The 21,490-nt window shown below is 41.0% G+C and overlaps 1 protein-coding gene across 2 annotated transcripts in view; it reads left to right on the top strand.

The window, feature by feature from the left end:
- The first annotated feature begins 20,260 nt into the window (after positions 1-20,260).
- DSC1 (desmocollin 1) overlaps positions 20,261-21,490 on the top strand; it is a 29,103-nt gene continuing 27,873 nt past the window's right edge. Inside the window, exon 1 of one of the 2 annotated variants that reach the window (XM_017656713.3) lies at positions 20,261-20,604. In XM_017656713.3, coding sequence (XP_017512202.2) covers positions 20,542-20,604 — 63 coding nt within the window. In that variant the 5' untranslated portion in view covers positions 20,261-20,541. The remainder of the gene's footprint in view (positions 20,605-21,490) is intronic. The other variant, XM_017656714.3, reaches the window with a different exon arrangement.

Raw genomic sequence — 21,490 nt, 5'->3', positions numbered from 1 at the left:
GAGGACTGTGGTCCCACTTCATCTCCCACTCATCTTCCCTAGGTACCTCACTTAGGGTACACCTGAGCCCCAACTGGGACTTTAGTATGGCAGCAGTGCCTCCACAATTAGTCCCAACATATTGTGCCCACCCATTTGTGAGCAGCAGCAGATTCTTGCAAAGAGAATTCATTAGCAACAACAATATAGTTAGGAATTACCTGAATAAGATCTATCCATAATCTATATGAAGAAAATTGCAAAAATTTGCTGATCAATATAAAATTAAATATCTCAAAGGCATCAACTATTCATGAATATATTTACAGACTTTGCAAACTCCTGTGTTTGGAAAATACTGTGTTCTGCAACAGAGGGGGTATCCAAATGCTGTTTACTGGATCAGAAAACTCATTATTGACCACAACACAACCCATATATGTCCTTTTCAACTCTCCAGCTTTGTATAAACAACTCTGGTTCTCAAATGGAGAATCCTTATAGGCAAAGAGGAAAGACAGAAGAAAGCTAAAAGGCTGAGCTTTTATTACAAATAGATGATTCCTGCTCAGCTAACAAGATGGAACTAATATTAGCAGATGGGTCTAAACACCACTGTTTATTTTCACGACTACTATTGCCATCACTGTCACCCTTCATCCTGCACATCCCAGTTTTCTAATCTTGTTTCTTTGGAGGCTTTGACTAGCCAGCCTGGCCATTCATTGCTGACCATCTATCTAAATGCTGGTCACATGAATTGTTCATGAATGTCTGTAATTCAGGCCACTTCTTCCTTCCTGCAACGTGAAAAAACAAGTATACTGCACTTGGTTTTACCTGTTGGGGTTCCCTTTACCACCAGGGCCACCCTTGCCTGGGGCTGTAATATGGCAGACATCCACCTACAATCAGCTCCAACCCACTGTGCTGAGCCACTTGTGAGCCAGGAGCAGGTTCTGTTTTGTTTTCTCCACTTCATTAGTTGATCAAGATTAGGCCCCATGAGGTTATACGTGTTAGTTAGGGAGAGACATGAATACAAAAGAAGTAGGTGCCGTAAGATCTGGGCCGTCTGGTCATATAGTTGATTGTATCTTTTGGGCCTTCTTAGACCGAATCTCAAATGTATAATATCCATCACCTAATGAATTTTTCATGCTGTTACAAGTGAGACCAAGCTCTTAGGTCTTGGTGGGTTTTATAATATCCAGAACATGATGGAAAGACTCAGCTGCAGGATAAGGTCCTTCCTCAGGGAGACCCAGTGTGCCCTTCAGTCAGTGGCCACGGGGCTATAGCTCACTCACATCTGCGAACCAATGCGGAGCCACCCCTTCTCCGTCACAATGCCTCTCAGCCTTCTGCTGCCCACGTCATGATAAAACACCACCCTGATAGCTGAACACCCGTGTCATCTCTCAGAACACCATACCTATTATCCATCACCACAGCGACCCATAGGTCCAGGCACCTTAATTGCCCCCCAGCCTCAATGCTCATTATAACTATGCCAAACCTTCATCTGGCCTCTGCCATTCTGGAATCACATCACCTCCATCAGGAAGCTGTTGTAACATCTTTTACCATAAAATACAACTTACAGACGATCACTACCAATTTTCTCAAAGTGCCATTGTCCCTGCACTGACGCATTCCTCATTTCCTTAGTTCAGGTCAGGTCCTCTGGATTCTCTGAAAGATCGTTATCAGATGGTGGGTTCTACCAGCAAACATAACAAATGCTTAGAATATTCCCACTTGGCAAACTTTCTGACCCCCAGCCTTCACCATTTCTACTTCATTTACTGTAGACCTTCTCCATGCCTGGATTCCAAGGACCATTCTCAGCAGCGTATCAGGACAGACTCCGAGTGCTCGTGCCAGATGTGAAATCCTTACTCACAGAAGAGTGCTCTCCTATCAAAAAATTCTCCCTTGCTGAGTTTTATATTCTGTCTTCTTAGTTCAATGCCAGCTCCCAAATGTGATACAAATCCTACTGGTGCAAATGGATCTGCATTTTTAATTCCTTTGGTGTATCAGCTATTTCCCTCCAGAGCAGAGACTGTATTTTCCCATCCAACTGGGTTCAGACCTGTGACGCTCCAGCTTATGCGTCACCTTGGCCAGGCTATGGTGTCATTCTAGCTGTTCTGTGAGGGTTTTTTAGATGTGATTGGTTAGTAGACTTTAAGTAAAGAAGACTGCTTAAAAAGTAGATGAGTCCTCATCCAATCAATTGGAAGCCTTAGGAGCAAAGGCAGTTTCCCTTAAGTAGAAGGAATTATGCTCAAGACTGTGACTTACAAACCCCACCTGAATTTCTAGACTTCTGCTGTGGAATTTGGACTCTAGACATCAGCTCTCACTGAATTTACAGCCTGGTGGCCTGCTGTACGGATTTCAAACTTGTTAGCCCTCACCATTGCATGAGCCAATTCCTTAAAATAAATCTCTCTCTTGCTCTCTCTCTCTCTCTCTCTCTCTCTCACACACACACACACACACCCCACATACCATATTGAATGTATATAGGTCCTGTTGGCTCTGATTCTCTGGAGAACGTTGACTAGAACAAGCCTTAAACTTGATTACAGGCCTGAAGAAGGTGGGAAGAGTTGGGTAGACCTGGCATAGGCCGCTCACCTCCAGCAAGGAGTATTCGCCCTGAGGGCTTGTTTACCAGGGCTCCTTCCCACTGTCTGGGCCTGGATTCTCCCACAGGCAGAGCCGAGGCCAGATGGAGCCTCTCATCTGGGCTGCTTATGTAGGAAGCAACCCCAAGGAACAGGATGAAGGGCAAGGGGAAGAGCCTGGGGAGAGGGAAACCAGCACAGGGGGTGTGTGACTGAGTCTGTCGCCAGCCGGGTGGCTGATGCATAGGTAGTTTATGAAACATCTTCCAGAAGTCTCTGGCCAGGGGATGAAATGGGCGAGTCTTTATCCATCAGCTCACACCCTCTCCTGCTGGAGACTGTGCTCCGCATCGTGCATACATGGGCACCAGAATGCACCTTGGGATCTGCCACCTGGAGCTATTTGGGGGGTGAAGTAGTAAACTCAAACCTTCTCTTCTCTGACCATAACCAATCTCCTGCAATGCAATTCTCTTACCTCCTTTATTTTACCTGATTTTCGACCCCTAATCTTTGAATCCTACATTTAGTCCCATGCACCATGCCCTACTGGCTTTAAGTAGGTTTAATCCTATCTCCACCACTTACTAGCTCTCTGGCCTTGGGGAACTTACTTAAACTTTCTAGGCTTCAGTTTTCCTGCTTATAAAATGGGATAATAACAGTACCAATTTTATGTAGTTGTTATAAACACAAGAGACAATGCATGTAAAACACTTAACAGTGGCTGGTACATAGGAACCAGTCAGTAAATGACAGCTGTGATTATGATGGTGATCATGAGACGATGATATTGTTTAGCTCAGGTACCACAGTTCATCACTTCATCTACTCTCTTACCTCTTCACCCCTGTGACCAGTGTTTCGCTGGTATAGACCAATAAATTTCAACCCCGAGTTTATAGCCTAATGAGACTGTTGGAGCAAAGTTAGACAGCATTGCCAAAAAAGAGGAGATTATGGCTCGTATCTACCCATGGTCTCTCTCTTTGGCTGGAGTGATGGTGCTGTTTTTCACACAGTGGTTATCGTAAGAGTTTGTTTGCCATTTGCCACTGGCATCCAGCCTTATCTCACTTTTGTGCAGTAATGTCCTTATTTTTGAATGAAAATTGAAATCAAGGTTTCTCAAAACCACCCTTGGCTCCTAGCTTGTATACAGATATGCGCATCTCTGCGCCTCTCTCCTTTGTTCCCTCGCATCCCAGAAGACACTTTGTACCACTGTCTAAAGCTAAGAATCCAGCATTTCTTCGTCAGCAGATCAAAAAACTTGCTGATACCTAGATATGCCAGTGCACGTGTGAGACCCGCCTTAAAGGCCTCTGGGCCTTGACTGCCTGGCGCTCCCCCTGTGCTCTGCCACCTTCTGGCTGTGTGGTGTTTGGGAGGCCATTTATTCAGGCCCCCGACCTCTGCTAAAATGGAAACGAATGATACTTATCACACAGGGCGGTTGTAAGGATGAGTCGGTCTGTGAAGTGCCCGGAAAGGGCCTAAAATATACAAAGGGCTGTTAAAGAAATAGCTGTTACCCTCCTTGATGCAGGGCATATGCCCACTGAGAGACTCGCAGGAGGCAGAGCGATGACAGAGATGCCCTCTCCTTGCCTTCGGTTCGGCACCCGCGCCTGGGGTTCGAGGCTGAGGGGCGCCAGCAGATGGAGGCTCCGCCGGGCTCCGAGAGCAGGCGGGCAGTGGGGTCCCGCCTGACAAGTGGGGCTGCACCAGGCTGTCCAGCCACGAAGCCCCCCGGGCTTTCCAAGCCGGGTTCATCCGCTTTCCTGCCGATTCTGCGCTGTGTCTGTTGTTGGCTGGTGTCCATTTCCCTTGTCTGGGGCCAGGAATTTTAACAACCGCAGTGAGCACTTCTGCTTCCTGGGACTTCCTTTCCCTTGGGGACACCCCACCCTTGCTCCTGCTGGAATGTTCATCCCATTCCAGTTCCCCGATCTCTCTGCCAGCCTCTCTGTGCCTTTCCGGGATCGTCTTTCTCTCTCATTATTTTCTCTTGCTCTGACTGAGCCCATCCGTGTAAGTGGGGTCAACTACTTAGGTCTTAATGCAAATGGTTCCAACTGCTCTGTTCCACCTAAGCCTTCAATCCTAAATTCCAGATGCAGTTTTTGGCTTCCTACTTATCACATGACCTGGATAAACTGACTACCGTCGTCACACCTGAGTCACTTCCGACCCCTGCTCTCTCTGCGAGTGACGAAGGGCCCCCTGGAGTCTCCCATTTCCCTCTGCTCTCCTGCTGTTACCACTTCATTTACGGCCTCTCTTTTTAAAGCTGAAACCAACTGCAAGACATTCTAAACATGCACTTTTAAAAATGCAGATCTGATATTGGTCCCCTGCTCGCCAACAGCGGGTCTCTGTTCCTCATGTCACACCAGGTAATTCTAGTGAAATTACCTCAATTCAAAACTAATCTGCTCAAGGACCATTTGAGGGCCTTACTATGACGTATGAAGTACTAGAAATGCAAAGAGGCACACGAACGATCCTTATTCTTGGCTCAAAGTCTCATGGGAAAGAAAAACGCGATGCAGCGGGCACGTCCCTTGTTCCCCTTAAGATCTCCCCCAGGCTGCCCGGCTCCTGGTTGACTTAACAGAATGCAAAGAAATGACCTTCCTTCCTGCTCACTCAGACGGTCTCTTGCCACTTCCTTCTGCATCTCAGTCACCACACAGGTCTGGAATTAAATTCAGTCCTGAATAAATTATTCAGAAGATGTGAATGTTATTTTCTGATATTTAACATATGCCAGCATTGAGTATAAGCAGGATCTGAATAAGAATAACTCCATGTTGTGCGTGGAGGAGAATTGGGTATTTATACCTTACATTTGTTTATATTGATTTTATCAGGCTTCTAGCCTGTAACAGTGGGAGCATCTTTTTAAAAGACAATTTTCCCAGCAAACGCAGCAGCTTCTTTATTGGAATGATTATATTAAACAGGTAACATCCTAAGACTATTGTTTAACTCTATTTATTAATGAGATTCTACTAAGTCAAAGCTAAAACCGGAGTTTAACTTTTAATACCCTTAATAAAATAAATAGAAGACAAACGGTTTTCTATTAAAATGTTCTCTCTCTTACAAATGAAGAGGCAAAATAAACCCCCAAACCCTGTAACCTAACATCAGGGTAGTGTTTGCTGGGAAGCATGCTTCTTAGGATCATCTACAGGTATTTGAAGAAGACGCCAAAATGCCTTGACTATTTTACTTGTATGCTAGCTATTCAAAAAGGCAAGGCATTGGTGTCTATATTTATTGGCTCTGCTTTTGATTTATTGAAAACTTGTAGGATAAATCTAGACTTACACAAGAGTTGTGCAAATAGTACAGAGCGTTCTCGTATATCCTGTACCCAGCTCTCCCTTACATTAACATTTTGCATAACTATAGAGCCATTATCAAAACTAAGAAAGTTGTCTTGGCACAATAATATTAACCGAAGTACAGAACCAGTGGGGTAGGAGGGGGTTCCACCACTTTCTCCAGCAGTGCCCTTTGTCTGTTCCAGGATCCAGTACAAGATACTGATTTAATTGTCCTGTCTCTCAGTTCCTCCAATCTGTATCAGTTCCTTTATCTTTCATTGCTTAGCATTCTGGGGAATACCAGTTAATTATTTTGAAGAATGTCCTTCAGTCTGTTTTTCTGATGTTTGCTCATGATCAGACTGAGGTTCTGCATTTTTCTGAAGGCCCCCACAGAAGTCATATTCCCTTCTCAGGACATTCTATCAAAAGATACATAGAGCTGACTTGTGCATTATTGATGATGGGAACCTTGATTGCATGATTAAGGTGGTCTCTGACAGGATTCTCTGTTGTTAAGTCATAATTTTTCCTTTTATAATTAATGTTTGGAGGACACTCTTTAAGGCTATGCAAATAATTATGCTTCAACTCTAATTTACACATTTTAGCATCTGTGGGTGGATCTTGTCTGTGACAATTACTGTGGTATTCTAAAGCTGATTTTCTATTTTGTACTTTCCCTCTACATTTATTAACTGGAGTTCATCTATAAAGAATAACTGTCTAATTATTCCCATCTATTTTCTTGTCTAATTGTTTCTACCAGCACAGGCTTGTGCTTATTTTATTCTTTGGGTTAGAGTGCAGTGATGTGTCATTACTTGGTTGATCATCTTGTTCTAACTTTGCCCACAGGGAGCTCTTTGCGGTTGGCTACAGGGCCTTTTTGGTGCAACACCATCCCTTTTTCTATTTTTGGCCATTCCCTTATTTCTGATGCTGTCAGATGCTCTAAGTTCATTTTGTACTTTTACTACCCCAGACCTGCAAACAGCAGTTTTCAAGGATTTCTGGATCTTGCCATTGGAAATTTAGAAATCAAGATCTGGGTGTGGGCTGTGCACCCTGTTACTGGGGCATTAGAGGCTCCTGAGAAAAGAAACATACAAAAGGGACAAAACTGATAAAAGAAATTCCTATGATGATATTGATGAGAAGACTCAGGATGTCAGCTGAGCTAAAGGCCTAGAGCACTACAAGGCCAGCACTGGGCAGGAGGATGGGGATATTCAGGAGCAGTGCCTGCAGGACACAATGGAGCAGAACAACTGCTGCCCTGTCTGACCTCACTGACAGTCATGATCAGGTAGAAACTGGCACTGGTTTGATCTAAGTTTGTGAAGAAAGCTGGGTGGCAGGCAGAGAATTATGGACACAGGGTATGTAAGAGAGATAAACATTTTTCATAGTACAAAATCAATAATATTCTAAATTTGGAAAATAACAGTTTCTGTATAAGCACATTATTTAGCAATGTGGTGACAAATGGCAGAATAAATGGTTTAAAAAGGTGAATGTAGGTGCTTTTAAGGAGAGAATTTAATTAGGGAAAAAGAACAAATTGTTGTATTTTTTAATCAGTGGACTGGATATTTACAAACTTTGTTATAAATAAAAAACTAAATTTAAAAAGGGGAAGAGAACACAGCCCAAAGGTTATAATAGATAAAGATCGATGGAGCTGTTTCCTTTCCAGGCAAAATAATTTCAGAGAGACCCATATTAGTGATACAGTAGCAAAATTGTTCCAGTTCAGGACAAAAAGAAAAATCCTAAAAGACTGAGAAGAAATATAAAAATTAAGAGAGAATAAAACACAATTAAGTTTAAGGAAAAATACATAAAAACTGAGATCCAAGAATATTACACGCTTGTGTGAAGTTAATGAAGATTCAATTTCAAACACTTTCAAGTTCACAAAACATGTACCTATTCTGAAAAAGGTTTTTTTTAATATTTAATCCAAGTTAACTATGAAATTTCAGATTTGCAGAGAAGTTTAACTTATTCAAAGTATCTACACACACACACACACGCACACACACACACACATACACATTACCCCCTTGGGAGAAAGTATTTGCAAAAGATATATCTGCTAAAGGACTGTGGTCCAAAATATACAAAGAGCTCTTAAAATTCAACAATAAGAAAACAAACAAGCCAACTAAAAATTAGGCCAAAGAATTTAGAAGACCTCACCAAAGAAGATCTACAGTGGCAAATAGGTTTATGAAAAGATGCTCCATATCATACGGAAAATCCTAACTAAAATAACAATGAGATACGCACCTATTAGAATGATCAAAATCCAGAACACTGATGCCACCAAATGCTAGTGAGAATGTGGACCAACAGGAACTCTTATTAATTGCTGGTGGGAATGCAAGATGATACAGCCACTTTGGAAGACAGTTTGGCAGCTTCTTACAAAACTAAATGTACTCTTACCATACGACTCAGCAGTTGTACACCTTTGTATTTATCTAAGGGGACTGAAAACATATTTCCATACAAAATATTCCATACAAAACATATTTCCTTGCACACAGTTATTTACAGCAGCTTTATTCATAATTGCCAAAACCATGTCCTGCACTAGGTGAAGGGATAAATAAACTGTGTACATCCAGACAATGGAATATTATTTAGCACTAAAAAGAAATGAACTATCACATCATGAAAAGACATGGAAGAAACCTAAACATACATTACGAAGTGAAATAAGCCAGTCTGAGAAGTCTATGTTTTGTACAAATCCAACCATATGATGTTTTGGAAAAGGCAAAACTATCGAGACAATTAAGAGGTAAGCGGTTGTCGTGGATTGGGAGGGAAAAGGGATGACTAGGCAGAGCAGAGAGGATTTCTAGGCCAGTGAAATTACTCCGTATAATGCCATAATGATGAATGCAAGTCATCATGCATGTGTCCACACCCAAACAATGTAAAACAGCAAGAGCAGACTCCAGTGTAAGCTGTGGACTCTGGGTGGTAATGAGGTGCTAATGTGTCATCAGTTGTCACAAACGTTCCACAAATGTGGGGAATGTTGACAATGGGTGATGCGATAATAGGGGGGAGGCAGGGGGACTGTGAAAGATCTATGTGCTTTCCTCTCTACAGTAGTGCTGCTGTAAGGCTGAACCTGCTCTAAAAAATAAAGCCATTTTTTAAAAAATGCTACACCTTAGCATTTTTTAATACAGCCTGTAACTTAGAATACACCACAAAGTGTGTGAAAGTGAAGCTCATCTTCCTGATAGTTAATAAAAATGTGACATTTCTCCTGTCTGCTCAAAGGAAATATTTACAGGCAAATATGCCATCTCTGTAAATGGTACCTGATAATTACATCAACTCTATATTTTATTGCTTAAGTAACAATGGCATTCGCTATCATTGTAAACCAGAAGTAAAACATGAAAATGTTTTTAAACGTATATTTTTTTCCCAACAATATGAACCCTAACCAAGTTCTAGCTGCCTAGTTTGCTGCACTTTGTTGGACCGGCAAATCGTGAATATTTCTTTGGAGATTTGGGAACAACTTCTTTGGAGATTTGATTATATTCTTTTATTTAGTTAGAGGTTTATTGGAATTTGTTAAAATTAGAGAGTGTGTCCTCTCTACAAGATTGGAAAGTGAAAATAAAAAGGAGATTCTTAAATAACAAGTAGACATGTGTGTGCGTAGATATTTGCTCAATTTTAAGTTGTTAAGGGAATGGGTGAGATGTCCCGAGGGCTTTTAAGCGCTCAGAGAATGCAGGGGAGCCCCGCCGCGTTCTCTGCTTCCTCCTTTCCTCTTCTCTAGCTGCTCAAAAACACACGCATGAACAGACAAGAGGAACGGGCGGATTCCCCTCTTCGTCGTCATCAAAACATCCGGAGATGTCACAAATTTGCTCCTTTTTCTTCTGAATTTCTGCGGATATCCGCAGGTTGGACAGTCGGCGTCTCCTCATCATGGTTTTGTGGGCTCCTCCTTTTCGGGCAGCATTCTGTCCCCTCACGGTTTGGATACCCAGCATCCCCGCGTTCCGCAGCGCGTTACCGTCACGTGGGAGGTTCTGTGGATGAGTGTGCCTGTCCTCCAAGCTCCGCGATTCTGCTTCGGTGGACCTGGGGTGGGGCACAGACATCAGTAGTTTTTGTTCGGTTCTGTCTTAACTCTGCAGCTGACCGAGGTGCGCGGGCGAAGCCGAGCCCCTGGTCTGGCCAGTGTTCCTCAGGCTTGGCTGCTCCTCAGACTTACCTGGGGCACTTGTTAAACATACAGATTCCAGGCTACTCCCTCAAGAATCCGACTCCCTAAGTCTGAGGTGGACCAAGGGAATCTGCCTTAACAAACATCCTGGGGCTGCTGGTAATTAGCCAAGTTTGAGACACACTGGGCCACCCAATAAAAATGCAAAACAAGCTAGACTGGCCCGTTTTTTGCTTTACCACCAAATTTCTTTAAACTCCTTATTACTGCCTCTTGTTGAAAAAAATTGTTCCTTCTAAAATTCTCTACTGTTCTGTGTGTGTGAAAAAAATTGTTCCTTCTGTGTATTTGGTGTAACTACCTATCATTCCCTCTCCAAGGCATTCGGGGGCCGATCTGCCGTATTTATTTTATACACATGCATTCACAATGCACACACAACATAAAAACAACGAATGGAACAGTGATAAAATACTTGTGTATATGCAATCATTCTAAATGTTAAAGCCACCTTTTTAAATGATGGTTTTCTTTGGGGAGCATTTCTTCCTTTACAATGAGAAGCCACTTCCCTCAGCAATTCTGAATCACCATGTTGTATCCAAATGAATTTGGATTCTTAATGGGCATTCTCAGAGCCTGATGGTACTGTGTCTAGAATGCATATAAGCTAGCATATCTCCTTCAGTTTCCTTTCAGTCTTCCCCCAACACCTCACCCTCATCTGGGAGATAACACCACTGACCCGGGGTAGGGGGGAAGTTCCATTCTGCTGACCAGCCTCGTCAGGTGGCTCTGCCCAATGAGGCTCTGTGCAAAGCTGTCTCGTTAGACAGGATCTTTCACCTGGGGATCAGATTGCACCGCCCAAGTCCAGGTGGGTGGGGTAGTGATGACAGAACTACTGTGTTTTCATAGTTTAAGTATTAAATGCAGCATGCTCATTTACAGTACCTGTTATACACATTGATGCTTCTGAAATCAGCTTGAGAATACACATTTAGAAATACACATTTTACCTAGAAAGATCTCTTTGTAGCTTGTATTGGGAAATACCAAGTTGTTGCTCCAGACGCAGCATGATTTCCATTTAGCAAACAGACAAAACAAACAAGAAAGAATAAAACAGTATCATCAACAATAACAAAATAATACAAATGAGGTTTTCTTTCTTCTCCTTCTTTACTATATTCTTCCCTGAATTTTCACCTTGGATATTTTTCACTTAGATAATCAAATCCTCTGCAATTAGATTTTTTTTTTTTACTTAGGCTCATGTTTGTTTTAATTCTTCTGTGAGAAAGTGAAGTGTATCAAATTGATATATATTTTTTTCTTTTTTTCTTTTTAACCTATAACTGGAAATAGAATAAGATTGTCCAGGTCTGAAAACAAAACAAAACATACACAACAGACAATCGATGGTATACTTGGTTGTTTAATAATTGACTCTCTGGAAAAAAATGAAAGTTTGAAAAACTCTCTGATTTGAAACAGGTAACGATTGCCATGGTGTAAATACTTCCTCGTGGCCAGTTCAGGCTACCGTCCAGCTGTCTCTGAAGAGCTGTGCACAGCTGGCTCTGGAGAACCCGGACATGCAGCCTAGCCCACCCCTGGCTGGAACGTTACTGACGTTTGCTCGTTCACATCCATTACGACTTGATGAAGTGAAAGAAGAAACGCTGAAGTTAACGTCAGGATGAGGTTTGAGTCTTGGCCTGGATACTTGTTAGCCATGTGGACTCAGGCAAGTAATTTCATTCTCTCTGGTCCTGAGTCCTTCAATTTGCTCTTTAATTTGCTACCTTTGAGTGTTTTTCTATTTCTTAGCATGTTTCAGAACAAGTGAAACATGAGTCATGCTGATGCATGTACCCTTGATAGGATGGGATGAAAACGGCACTTAACTCCAATCTCATCATGAGAAAAACACCAGACAGATCTCAGTAGGACTCACAGTACCTGACTAATACTCCTTAAAACAGCCCAGGCCATCAAAGACAAGGGCGGTCTGAAAGGCTCTTAACGTCAAGAGGAAACTAAAATGTGACTACTAATGTAATGTGGTATCCTTGACGGGATGCTGAAACAGAAAAAGAACATTAGGTAAAAATAAGGAAATCTGAATAAAGTATGGACCTTAGTTAATAATAATATATCAGCTTTATTAATTGTGCCACACTAATGTAAACTGTTATTAGCAGAGGCCTGGGAATATGAAGTGTATGGGAATTTTCTGTCCTATTTTTGCAATCTTTGTTAATCTGCAACTGTTCTAAAACATAAAAAAAAAAGCAATAACAACAGAAACAAGTGTAAGCTTCCTCTTTGTGATAAATAGCTGAAAACAATTTCATATAACATGACCACTATCCTCTTATGTAGGTGAAAACTCCTAGTTTATTTAACTGTTCTTTCCATGATACAACTTAAAGTTCTGTCTCCATGATAGGGTTTCTGATCATTTCCTGCATAAACATTGGTTTTTCATGATGTTTTGTTTTTGATTGTACATTTCTCTGAAGATTGTCCTTTTGGACTCTTTTGTCTGGTTAATTCCCATTCTCTTTCAAGAACAACTAAAACAGTGCCTTGTCGCTATGACCAACCCTAGTAACATTGCTTTCTGTATCCATCATGTGCATGACTTCTGGCTTCTCTGCACTCACATGGGGTTTGTTCACAGCAGTTACTTCATCAGGTTGTGTATTAATATTGTTCCTCATTTGTTTCTTTTATACACTGTGAGAAGAGCCCACAGTCGTAACCTGAAACCTAGAAAAGCACCAGACACATCGAGGGGGCATGTTATAAAGACACATCGGTTATAAAGTTGGGCCCACCTGGACTAGCTTTTCCTGCTCAGACCTTCGGTCAGGCCCCATTCATATATATTCCTGTGCCTCCCTTACTTCAGGTGGCCCCTGTCGTGCTTCAGCATATCTGAGTCCCATCTTCTTTCCAAGTCTCCATTCACAGGATACACTGATCCCCTTGGGAACCTCCATTTCACTTACAGTTCACAAGATGCCGTTAATTTGTCTCCCCTTGTGTTAATGTACTTTTAGTTTGTCTGAGTTCATGACCCTGATCTTACTCTGTGCTTGTATTTCTCACAAGTTACCTAGTATTTGGCCAACTAAGACATGCCGATTGCCTTATTTTCTGATTATCCTGCTCTTCATTAAATGTTCTTTTGCTGAAGGCTGTAAACACTCAAATTTGATACCAATACTTAGCATGCGATTGTATACTTTATATACTCTTGTTCTGTTCTCTCCTTGAAACATATACATTCTGTCTGCTTAATGGCATTGTAAACATTTTTAGGGCATAACTGTTCTCCCCTATTCATTTTCTTTTTCTCACCTCCTTAGGCAGTGTGCTGGACAGATTAACACATTGTGGACTCGTTCTAGACTCATACTCTCTGAGAACCTATTTAGTCTAAATCCAAACTGTGAAAATTTAGTAATCTAAATCTGGGAGCTCTTGAACTCATCATTTTCTAGATTCACTTTTCCTAAATTATCCCTCTGCAGGACTGTTTGTTAACAATTAATTGCAGAAGCACCTATAATTGCAATGTTAATTGGAGCCCAGTGGCTAATTAAGGCTATTTCATAAAGGGAGTATGCTTTAAAGGGTGTAGTTTCTCTTGTTTAATGTTAATCACTCTTAACCAGGAAAGGAAGGAATAAAGGAGACAACAGTTAACACAAATGTAAGTGTAGAGGTGTATTTTTAACATAGTTTAGCTTAAAAACATTAATGGATTACTGTCTCTCTTTCACCATCCCATAATTATTTTATACAGTATATACCCTATCTGAAGGTTAAAATTTTTTACATACTTTATTAATGAAAATAGACATATAGATGTGTAAAAAAGATTTCTTTCCATTCTGTGTTTTATATCTTTGGCAAACTTTTACCGCAAGACAACACAATTAACAGAATGTTTCTCTATCTACACAGGAGGAAGTGATTATTTGATCATGCAGAGAAACTTCTGCTTCCCACTTCCTCTTTGTAATTCTCTTCCAGCACTTCAGAAATAGCAGTGGTTCACAGCAGCCATTGCAAATGCCAGCAGTCTGATCTCACATCCTCACCCGCAGATGTCAGAGCAATGGCAGGACCCTTGGAGATGAGTTTCTTTGTTCAATTAAGCTTAGGTAAGAATAAATTCCTCGGGGCATTTCATGCAGTATTGTATAGAATCTGATCAATAAGACACTTATTTTTGTTACATCCAAAACAAGCTGCTGGATTGTGGGGGAATTGGTTTTATTTTTATTTTTAAATTAGAAATGGTTCCTTTGAGTATGTATCACATTTGCAGTAGAAATGGCAACATTCTACTTTGAATTGAAATTACATTTCAATCTCACCAACATGTCAGTTTATAAACCTCTTGATGAGTTTTGTGGTTGTTACTTCAGAAAATACCAATAGTTTCTCAGGGAAGATCAGCATTCAGTGGGCTCATCAGGCAAAAATACGTTTGTACTATCATCAGGTTTAATCACAAAGGTATAAAGTATTAACATGCTTATCTTAAAAAAGAACCATCATTGTAGAGAGTTTTCGTTATTAACTCATTTGATTTATTTCAAATGTGCCATTTTCCTTACAGTTCCAAATATATGCCAATATATTAAAAGAGCTTATACAGCATTAGGAAAATGCAATGCTTGGCAGTTGTGAAAAGTGCTCAAGAGCATGACCAGGCAAATAACTCAGATTGAAATTATGTCCTCAAAATAGCAGGATTTTTAATGAAATGGTAATATTCAATTCAGCTCAAATATTTGTTGTTGCATTCATTGTCAGTAAGGACATATATTGGTACTCTGCTTTTGGGGTGCAAGTTGGCCTTATATAACAAGAGTTATTAAATCCTGTATCTTTTGACCCAGAACTTCTACTTGTAGGATAATCCTAAATGAGGAACTGATCCAAATGATCATTGAGATTTCAAGAGATGATCCTAAATACAGAAAAAGGTTTATCTATCCAGATGGTCTTTATGATAATAAAAAGTTGGAAACAACTGAATACTCAATAATAGGGAGTAGTTGAATCAGCTGTAATACGTTTATTTGAAGGAATTTAATATAGTCACTAACATATCTACATAGGACTTATCGTGACATAAGACAAAGGTTTTATAATATAAAGGTCAAAAATGCATGCTACAAAATTACATTTATCGCACAGTAGAACCATGTTTAAAATTCTACCCTCAGAAATTAGACTGGAAATTACACCCTGGAAGATTACTTTAAGATTATGGGTAGAGTTTTCCCACCTAATTTTCTCTCTTAACAAAGTTTAGATAATGAGTATGCATTCTTATGTTTGATAATCAATATTTAATAATATGATTTTAATATGTAAGATAAATAATTGACAGTAAAAGTCCATCTATCATAAAAAACACCTTTTGAACATTTAATTTTGAAGGCCACCAAAGAAAATAATATTTGAAGGAAATGTGAGGAAGTGAATAAAAGTCTGAAAAATTCATTGTTCATTTCACCAGGATTTTAATCCTGACCACATCAGATGAAACACTTTAACTAATTTCGAAAAAATATAGTGGATCATAGCTCCATAAGGCAGAGATCCAGTCTGCTTCAGCTATGTATCAGCCCCGTGGGCAGTGGTTAGAGTATAGAAGGTGGTAAACGATGGATCACCAACTGGTTTCATTGGAAGGACAACAAGGAAAAGGTCAGTATGGTGGACATCTTTGGATTTGCCTGTTTAGCTACTGTCCCTCATTTTTCTGTCAAAAGCCTGCAGTTGTCTTTGGGCAATGACTTCCCCACTACTTTTTGCCTATGTGGTCTGACTTTATTTAGGTTTATGTGCAATGCCAGTGGGATTGTTTTGCTTGAACAACTGGAACAACACATACCTAGCTCTTCCAGCTATGGGTTGCTAAACCATTAGAAAGTAATCTGGGAGTTTCTGGTGGCATCTTTGCCTCCACACTGAGAAAATGGAATGACAGTGAAAACAACACTAAGAAAGGCAGAGCTGGAGATGGAAAGAGCCTCTGTCTGGCTGACGTCAATCGATCACTTGGCTTGAGCTGAGCCTGCATCTAGGATGTCCGGGACTTTCCAATGATATGACCTAACCAATCCCTTTATCCTCAATACTTCGGGTTTGTTTTTTTCTCTTAAGCCAGTGTGAGTTGGGTGTCTGTGCTGATTAGACAGAGTTCTAAGTTGTACAGAGATGTATGCTGAGATTTCTTTTCATATGCCTGCCAACAGTTGATAATAATGGGAGAGGGTCATTTTATGTAAAATCAATGAGCATTCATGCAACGGCCTTAAGAAATCATTGCTAGTAATCATCAGTGCCTGTGGGTTCCTTCCAATTTTAATAACCTTTACTCAGATAAACATCTGTGAGTCTGATGGAACTGAAGGGGCTTTCCACTGCAATACACTGAACTTTTGGGACTCAAGATGTGTTGTATAGCTAACACTTCTTTTTTCTTGTTCACATGCTTCCATACTCCCATATTAAAATCACCCACCTTGTCTTATGCCTAGAGTTTCTGTTCTCCTCAGTCATGTGTATTTAACACAAAGTGCCTTATGCGTTCATTAAGGTGTACACCATTCCTACCCATCCACGAGTGGCCTGCTGTTTGATCTTTTAGAATAATCTGGGTCACCTGATAGAGATAATAATTCTATCAGTAAGTGGCTCTTCTGAGGCCTTGAATTTATTCATAAACATCACTTTCTGCAAGTTAGCTATGCACTAACATCTCTTCTAAAGTTTGTCACTGTACTTCCATAAGACACTTAGAAATTCATAGGAAGGCATGCTTTCTTGACATGCCTTATGCTAAAAACTAAAGAACTTCAAGGTCATGTGGGGCTTTAGATTTAAATATTTCTCTGTATGACCATAAATATGTGCTGTAAAACAGGATATGTAATAGTTACATATTTATTATAAATTCTTCACTTCTATAGGAGTCTTTGCACTAAAAATGCTCATTGTCTATGCTTAATGTCTCTCTAACTTGCTATTTAATAATAGCTACAGTGCCGCTTTTTACCTCATATTTTGAATAAGAAAGAGACCTGTATTTGTGTTCTTCTCCACAAAGTGTGCCTTTTAAAAATTTTTGATTTGTTTTCTTTTTTTCTGTTTATAGAAGGACTACTTTCTCTGCTCATCTCCAAGCAGAGAAGTAATGCCCACCACATGGAGCCTTAAACATTTGTTCAGTGAATAAGTCTCTTTGTGTATCTTTAGATAGACTTTACATGAGAGACCTTGAATTTGCAGTGATTTTGTTTGCTTTGTTTGAAGTACAGTCTCTTTAATTTTTGATTGCACACCTTAGCAATTATAAGGTGTTAAACATTGGTACTTGCTATGGGCCAGACACTGGTCAAAGTGCTTTCAGTGTCTGTCACATTTATCCTCATACTAACCTATACTTTGGCAGCTCTTAGTATCCTCATGCTATAGATGAAGAGATGAAGGCGTGGAAAGGTTAAGTAACTTGCCTAATGGTGTATTGCTCATAAGTGGTGAAGCTAGGAGTTGAACCTGGATAGTCTTGCTGGGGAGTTTAAGCCCTTAAGAATTGAACTACACTATCACTCAATTATGCTGTTAATTAAAATAAACAAAATACAGCAAACACACATAAAAATAAAATAGATCTCATCCTGAATAATCTGATGAGAGGAAATTGGAAGAGATAAATTTAGTTTCATTTAACTTGATTTTAAGGTAATCCATTTTATTATAATAATAAATTGTTTTCCTATTAAAGTACTTAGGTTTTTAAGGAAATCTTTGTGTATAAGAAGCAAGTATGGGAGAAATACTACTGATAAGACCAGTTTGCGAACCAATGACTTAGAGTTGACTTTTGTACAAGTTTTTCTATTACTTTCAAGAATGAGAGACATTGTGAGAAGAAAACACATAGCAGGCAGGCTTAAAGAAGTAGCATCCAGAAAATCAATTTTCTAGAACTGTGGGGAGTATTCTGAATTTTCTTAACTTAGTGGTGCTTTGCATCTCTTCAGCAGGCTTTTATGTGCTAATTTTTTCAGTATTACCAATTTAATTTTTGAATGTGGTCTTTCCCATTTCAGTGGAGAATGTCAGAAAGTATGTAGGTATAATGACTTCATTAACTGGAAAATGTATCCCCACTTTCAAGGACTGGGGAGCTTGAGCCTTTGAATTCTTTGAGCTACAAGTATAGTTAGATATACTCTTAGATAACTATGCTTGAACATATGCACAGATGGGATACACTTAGATTTACACAGATACACATAGGTAATTGGTCCTATTTCTATATTTGCATTCTTTTCTTTTCTCCCAAAATATCAAATATTAAAAGATCCAGTTACCATGATTTTATTATTTTTTTTGAGTGGCTGTGCCTTTGGCCATAAAATACTGCAAGGTATCTTTTAGTTCTTGTCCCAGGGTCTTTTATTTCCCAAATCTTCCTGGCCAACTTCCCAACTTCCTGGAGTTCATGCACAATTTACGTTTGTACCCACGGGCAGGAAAGGTTAATAAGGCCAAGAAGGAGGGGGTGTGTGGGAGTGCATAATAAGTAGGGAGGACTTCAGAACATCAACCTGGGGGGATGGCCAAAGTTATGTTTTTATTTTTATCCCTATGTGCAGGAGGGAATTGCTCCTAGTGTCAGATAAGCAGAAGAAAATTTTTCATTCCTCCCTCCTCAGCCAAGGGGCATTGGCTGTACCTCTACTTCTCAGTTAAACGTGAAGTAGGGATATAAGTAGCAAGAGCAGGAAGAGAAATTTCACATATAAAAATTTATAAGTTAGTTTAACAGCCATTTTACTTAACTGTAGAATTACTCTTGCAAAAGACTCCAGATGTCTGCAGCATTCTAGAACGGATGAAGAAGTATGGTCATCACACTTGTAAGTACGGTTTATTAGTCTCTGGCTTATTGTTCATCAAGACAGACTTCTCATATGTGTAAGCATCATGTTTTGGTCCTTTGCAATATATTGTTATGTATCTATCACCAAAATAGCAGAAGAGAGTGAGGAGGGTGGGACTCCGTGGCTGTTGGGGCTAGCTCTCCACGCTCTGAGGGGTGATGGGTGCAGGAGGGCTACTTTCTCTGGGTCTATCATCTAAAAAAAGCCCTCATTGGGCTAGTGGGGAGGCTTCACTGAAATATCTGTCACGGTTCCTGATTCTTAGCAGTGGTTCAGTAAATACAAGTTTTGGTTTCCTCTCTATTCCCCAGAATAAGCAATTATCACTGGAAAACATGTACTCTCCTTTCCTAACTTCCATCACTGCCATTGTGTGCGGCTGAGAGCAGACATGCAGAGCTGTGCCGGGAGAAACGGGGCTGAAGTCTTCGCCGCAAGGGTCATTAGTTCAGTCAAACACTGAATTCGACAGAATACTGCACTTTCTGGCTGGGATATGCATGTAATGGAATGGAGCGCTTTTAAAGAGAATTGTCTCAGATGATAGTTGTTCTCCAAAAAAGGTAAAAAAATACCCTAAGTAACAGAAAGAATGCAATAAGAAAATTATAACCCAGGTCTTTCTTTATTCTCTTACTGTCATGAGGCCTCTGGTAAGTTTCTTGTGACACCTAGAGGATCAACCACCGTGGACAATGATGGGGAGTGGACACTATGGTCCATAAAGTTGCTGCTGTGGAGTGGAGCTGAGATCTGGCAGTATGGCAGCTCTTGGGCGACAGGCTACACCTAAACGCTTAGATGGGGAGATAGCTTCTGATGGATGTGATCACACAGGCAGGTGTCTCCTCATGTGCCAATAGCAGCTGAGGAGGCATCACTTCCCTGCATGGAGTTCACGCACAATTTACGTTTGTACCCAGGGGCAGGACAGGTTAATAAGGCCACAAAGGAGGGGGGTGTGGGAGTGCATAATGAGTGGGGAGGACTTCAGAGCATCCACCTGGGGGGGTGGGCGGAGGGCTGAGGATGCAGGGCGTTCCCTCTTGCTGCTGTCCATGTGCTAGTGGCAGGAGAAGTTTTGAAAGCTGTGAGGAGGAGCTAGTGACTGGGTTTGGGGATGTTTTGTACCCCACCCTCCCCACTTGTAGGAAAACCTCTTTACATTCAGAGGCAATAGAATCGGAAGGAGGAGGACTGACCCGGGACCAGGAGGAAAGCTGGTCTCCTGCCCCTCCTGTCGTTGTCTCACTTGCTTCCTGCGCCACGGCGGCAGAAGGAACCCCACACGGGGCCAGCCGTCGGGGTGTCTGCTGAGGTCACCCGTGAGCCCGAGCTGCCTAGTGCCCAGTCACCATCCCTGGCCATTGGGACCACTCCTGATGGCTGCTGTGGCCGCTGCCCCTGGGAGCATCTTCTGTAAGCAGCTCCTCTTCTCTCTCCTGGTGAGTAACAGCCAGCAGCTCAGGCAAGTCAGGCATGTTTCTACGTGCTTCCTCTCTCCAGTTTGGGCTTGAAGAGGGTAGGAGTGGGAGTGGAAGGCAGAGAAGATACACAGGGGAAACAAAAACAGATCTGAGAAAATCCCCAGGGAGATGGAGGGACTTGTGACCCGCGAGAGCAGCGTCCTGCTTACCCTCCAGATGCCCGGGGCCAGGAGGCCAAAGCCGGCAAGGGAATCCCAGTTCAGTCGTGCTGGGCTGTTTTCTTAGGAGTAGTGGGATGCATTCCTTACTGAGGCATTTGGCCAGAATGGTTCTAAGGCTGATTTTGCTACTAGTCATTGAATAAACTGTAGTTATGGGACCTGCTTAGTTTCACTGAACTGCAAGAGGAGAAAGGATTCTGGGTAATGATGGGAATTATCCAGGACTTTCTTAATTTTACACATGAGGAGCTAAAAGAAGGGCAAAACTCCTAGTTCATGCAAGGGGCTCAACTTGAGAAAAAACGGTAAAGGAAAATGGCACAGCCATTGAAAAAATACCATTAGTTTGGCCTCCACATACATTTTTAATAGCTGTGTAACTGTGTACTCAGGTGGTAATTTTTCTTTGGTGGGGTGAGGGGAATCACCCCAGAGCTCCATCTGGCATTTCTGAGCTGTGAGAGTCCTTTTTTATTTTTTCAAATTATATTTTCAGAATTTAAAGATTTTACCATAAGGGAATAAATGTTTTCTTCATATAAATAATATATGGTGTGGGGTTGGTGGTCACATTCTCATCGTGTTACTGCCTGAGGGAAAAATACTCAGAGACCATCTTGCGTTCGTCTTAGGTAAAATGAGATGGAAGCTTTCCAAAGGAGTCACTCTGGTTTTTTTGCTTC

Source organism: Manis javanica, chromosome 9, assembly GCF_040802235.1.
Source record: "Manis javanica isolate MJ-LG chromosome 9, MJ_LKY, whole genome shotgun sequence".
NCBI classification, from domain to species: domain Eukaryota; kingdom Metazoa; phylum Chordata; class Mammalia; order Pholidota; family Manidae; genus Manis; species Manis javanica.
The sequence above is the reverse complement of the archived record's forward strand: the minus strand, read 5'-3'. Positions and strand labels throughout refer to the sequence as shown.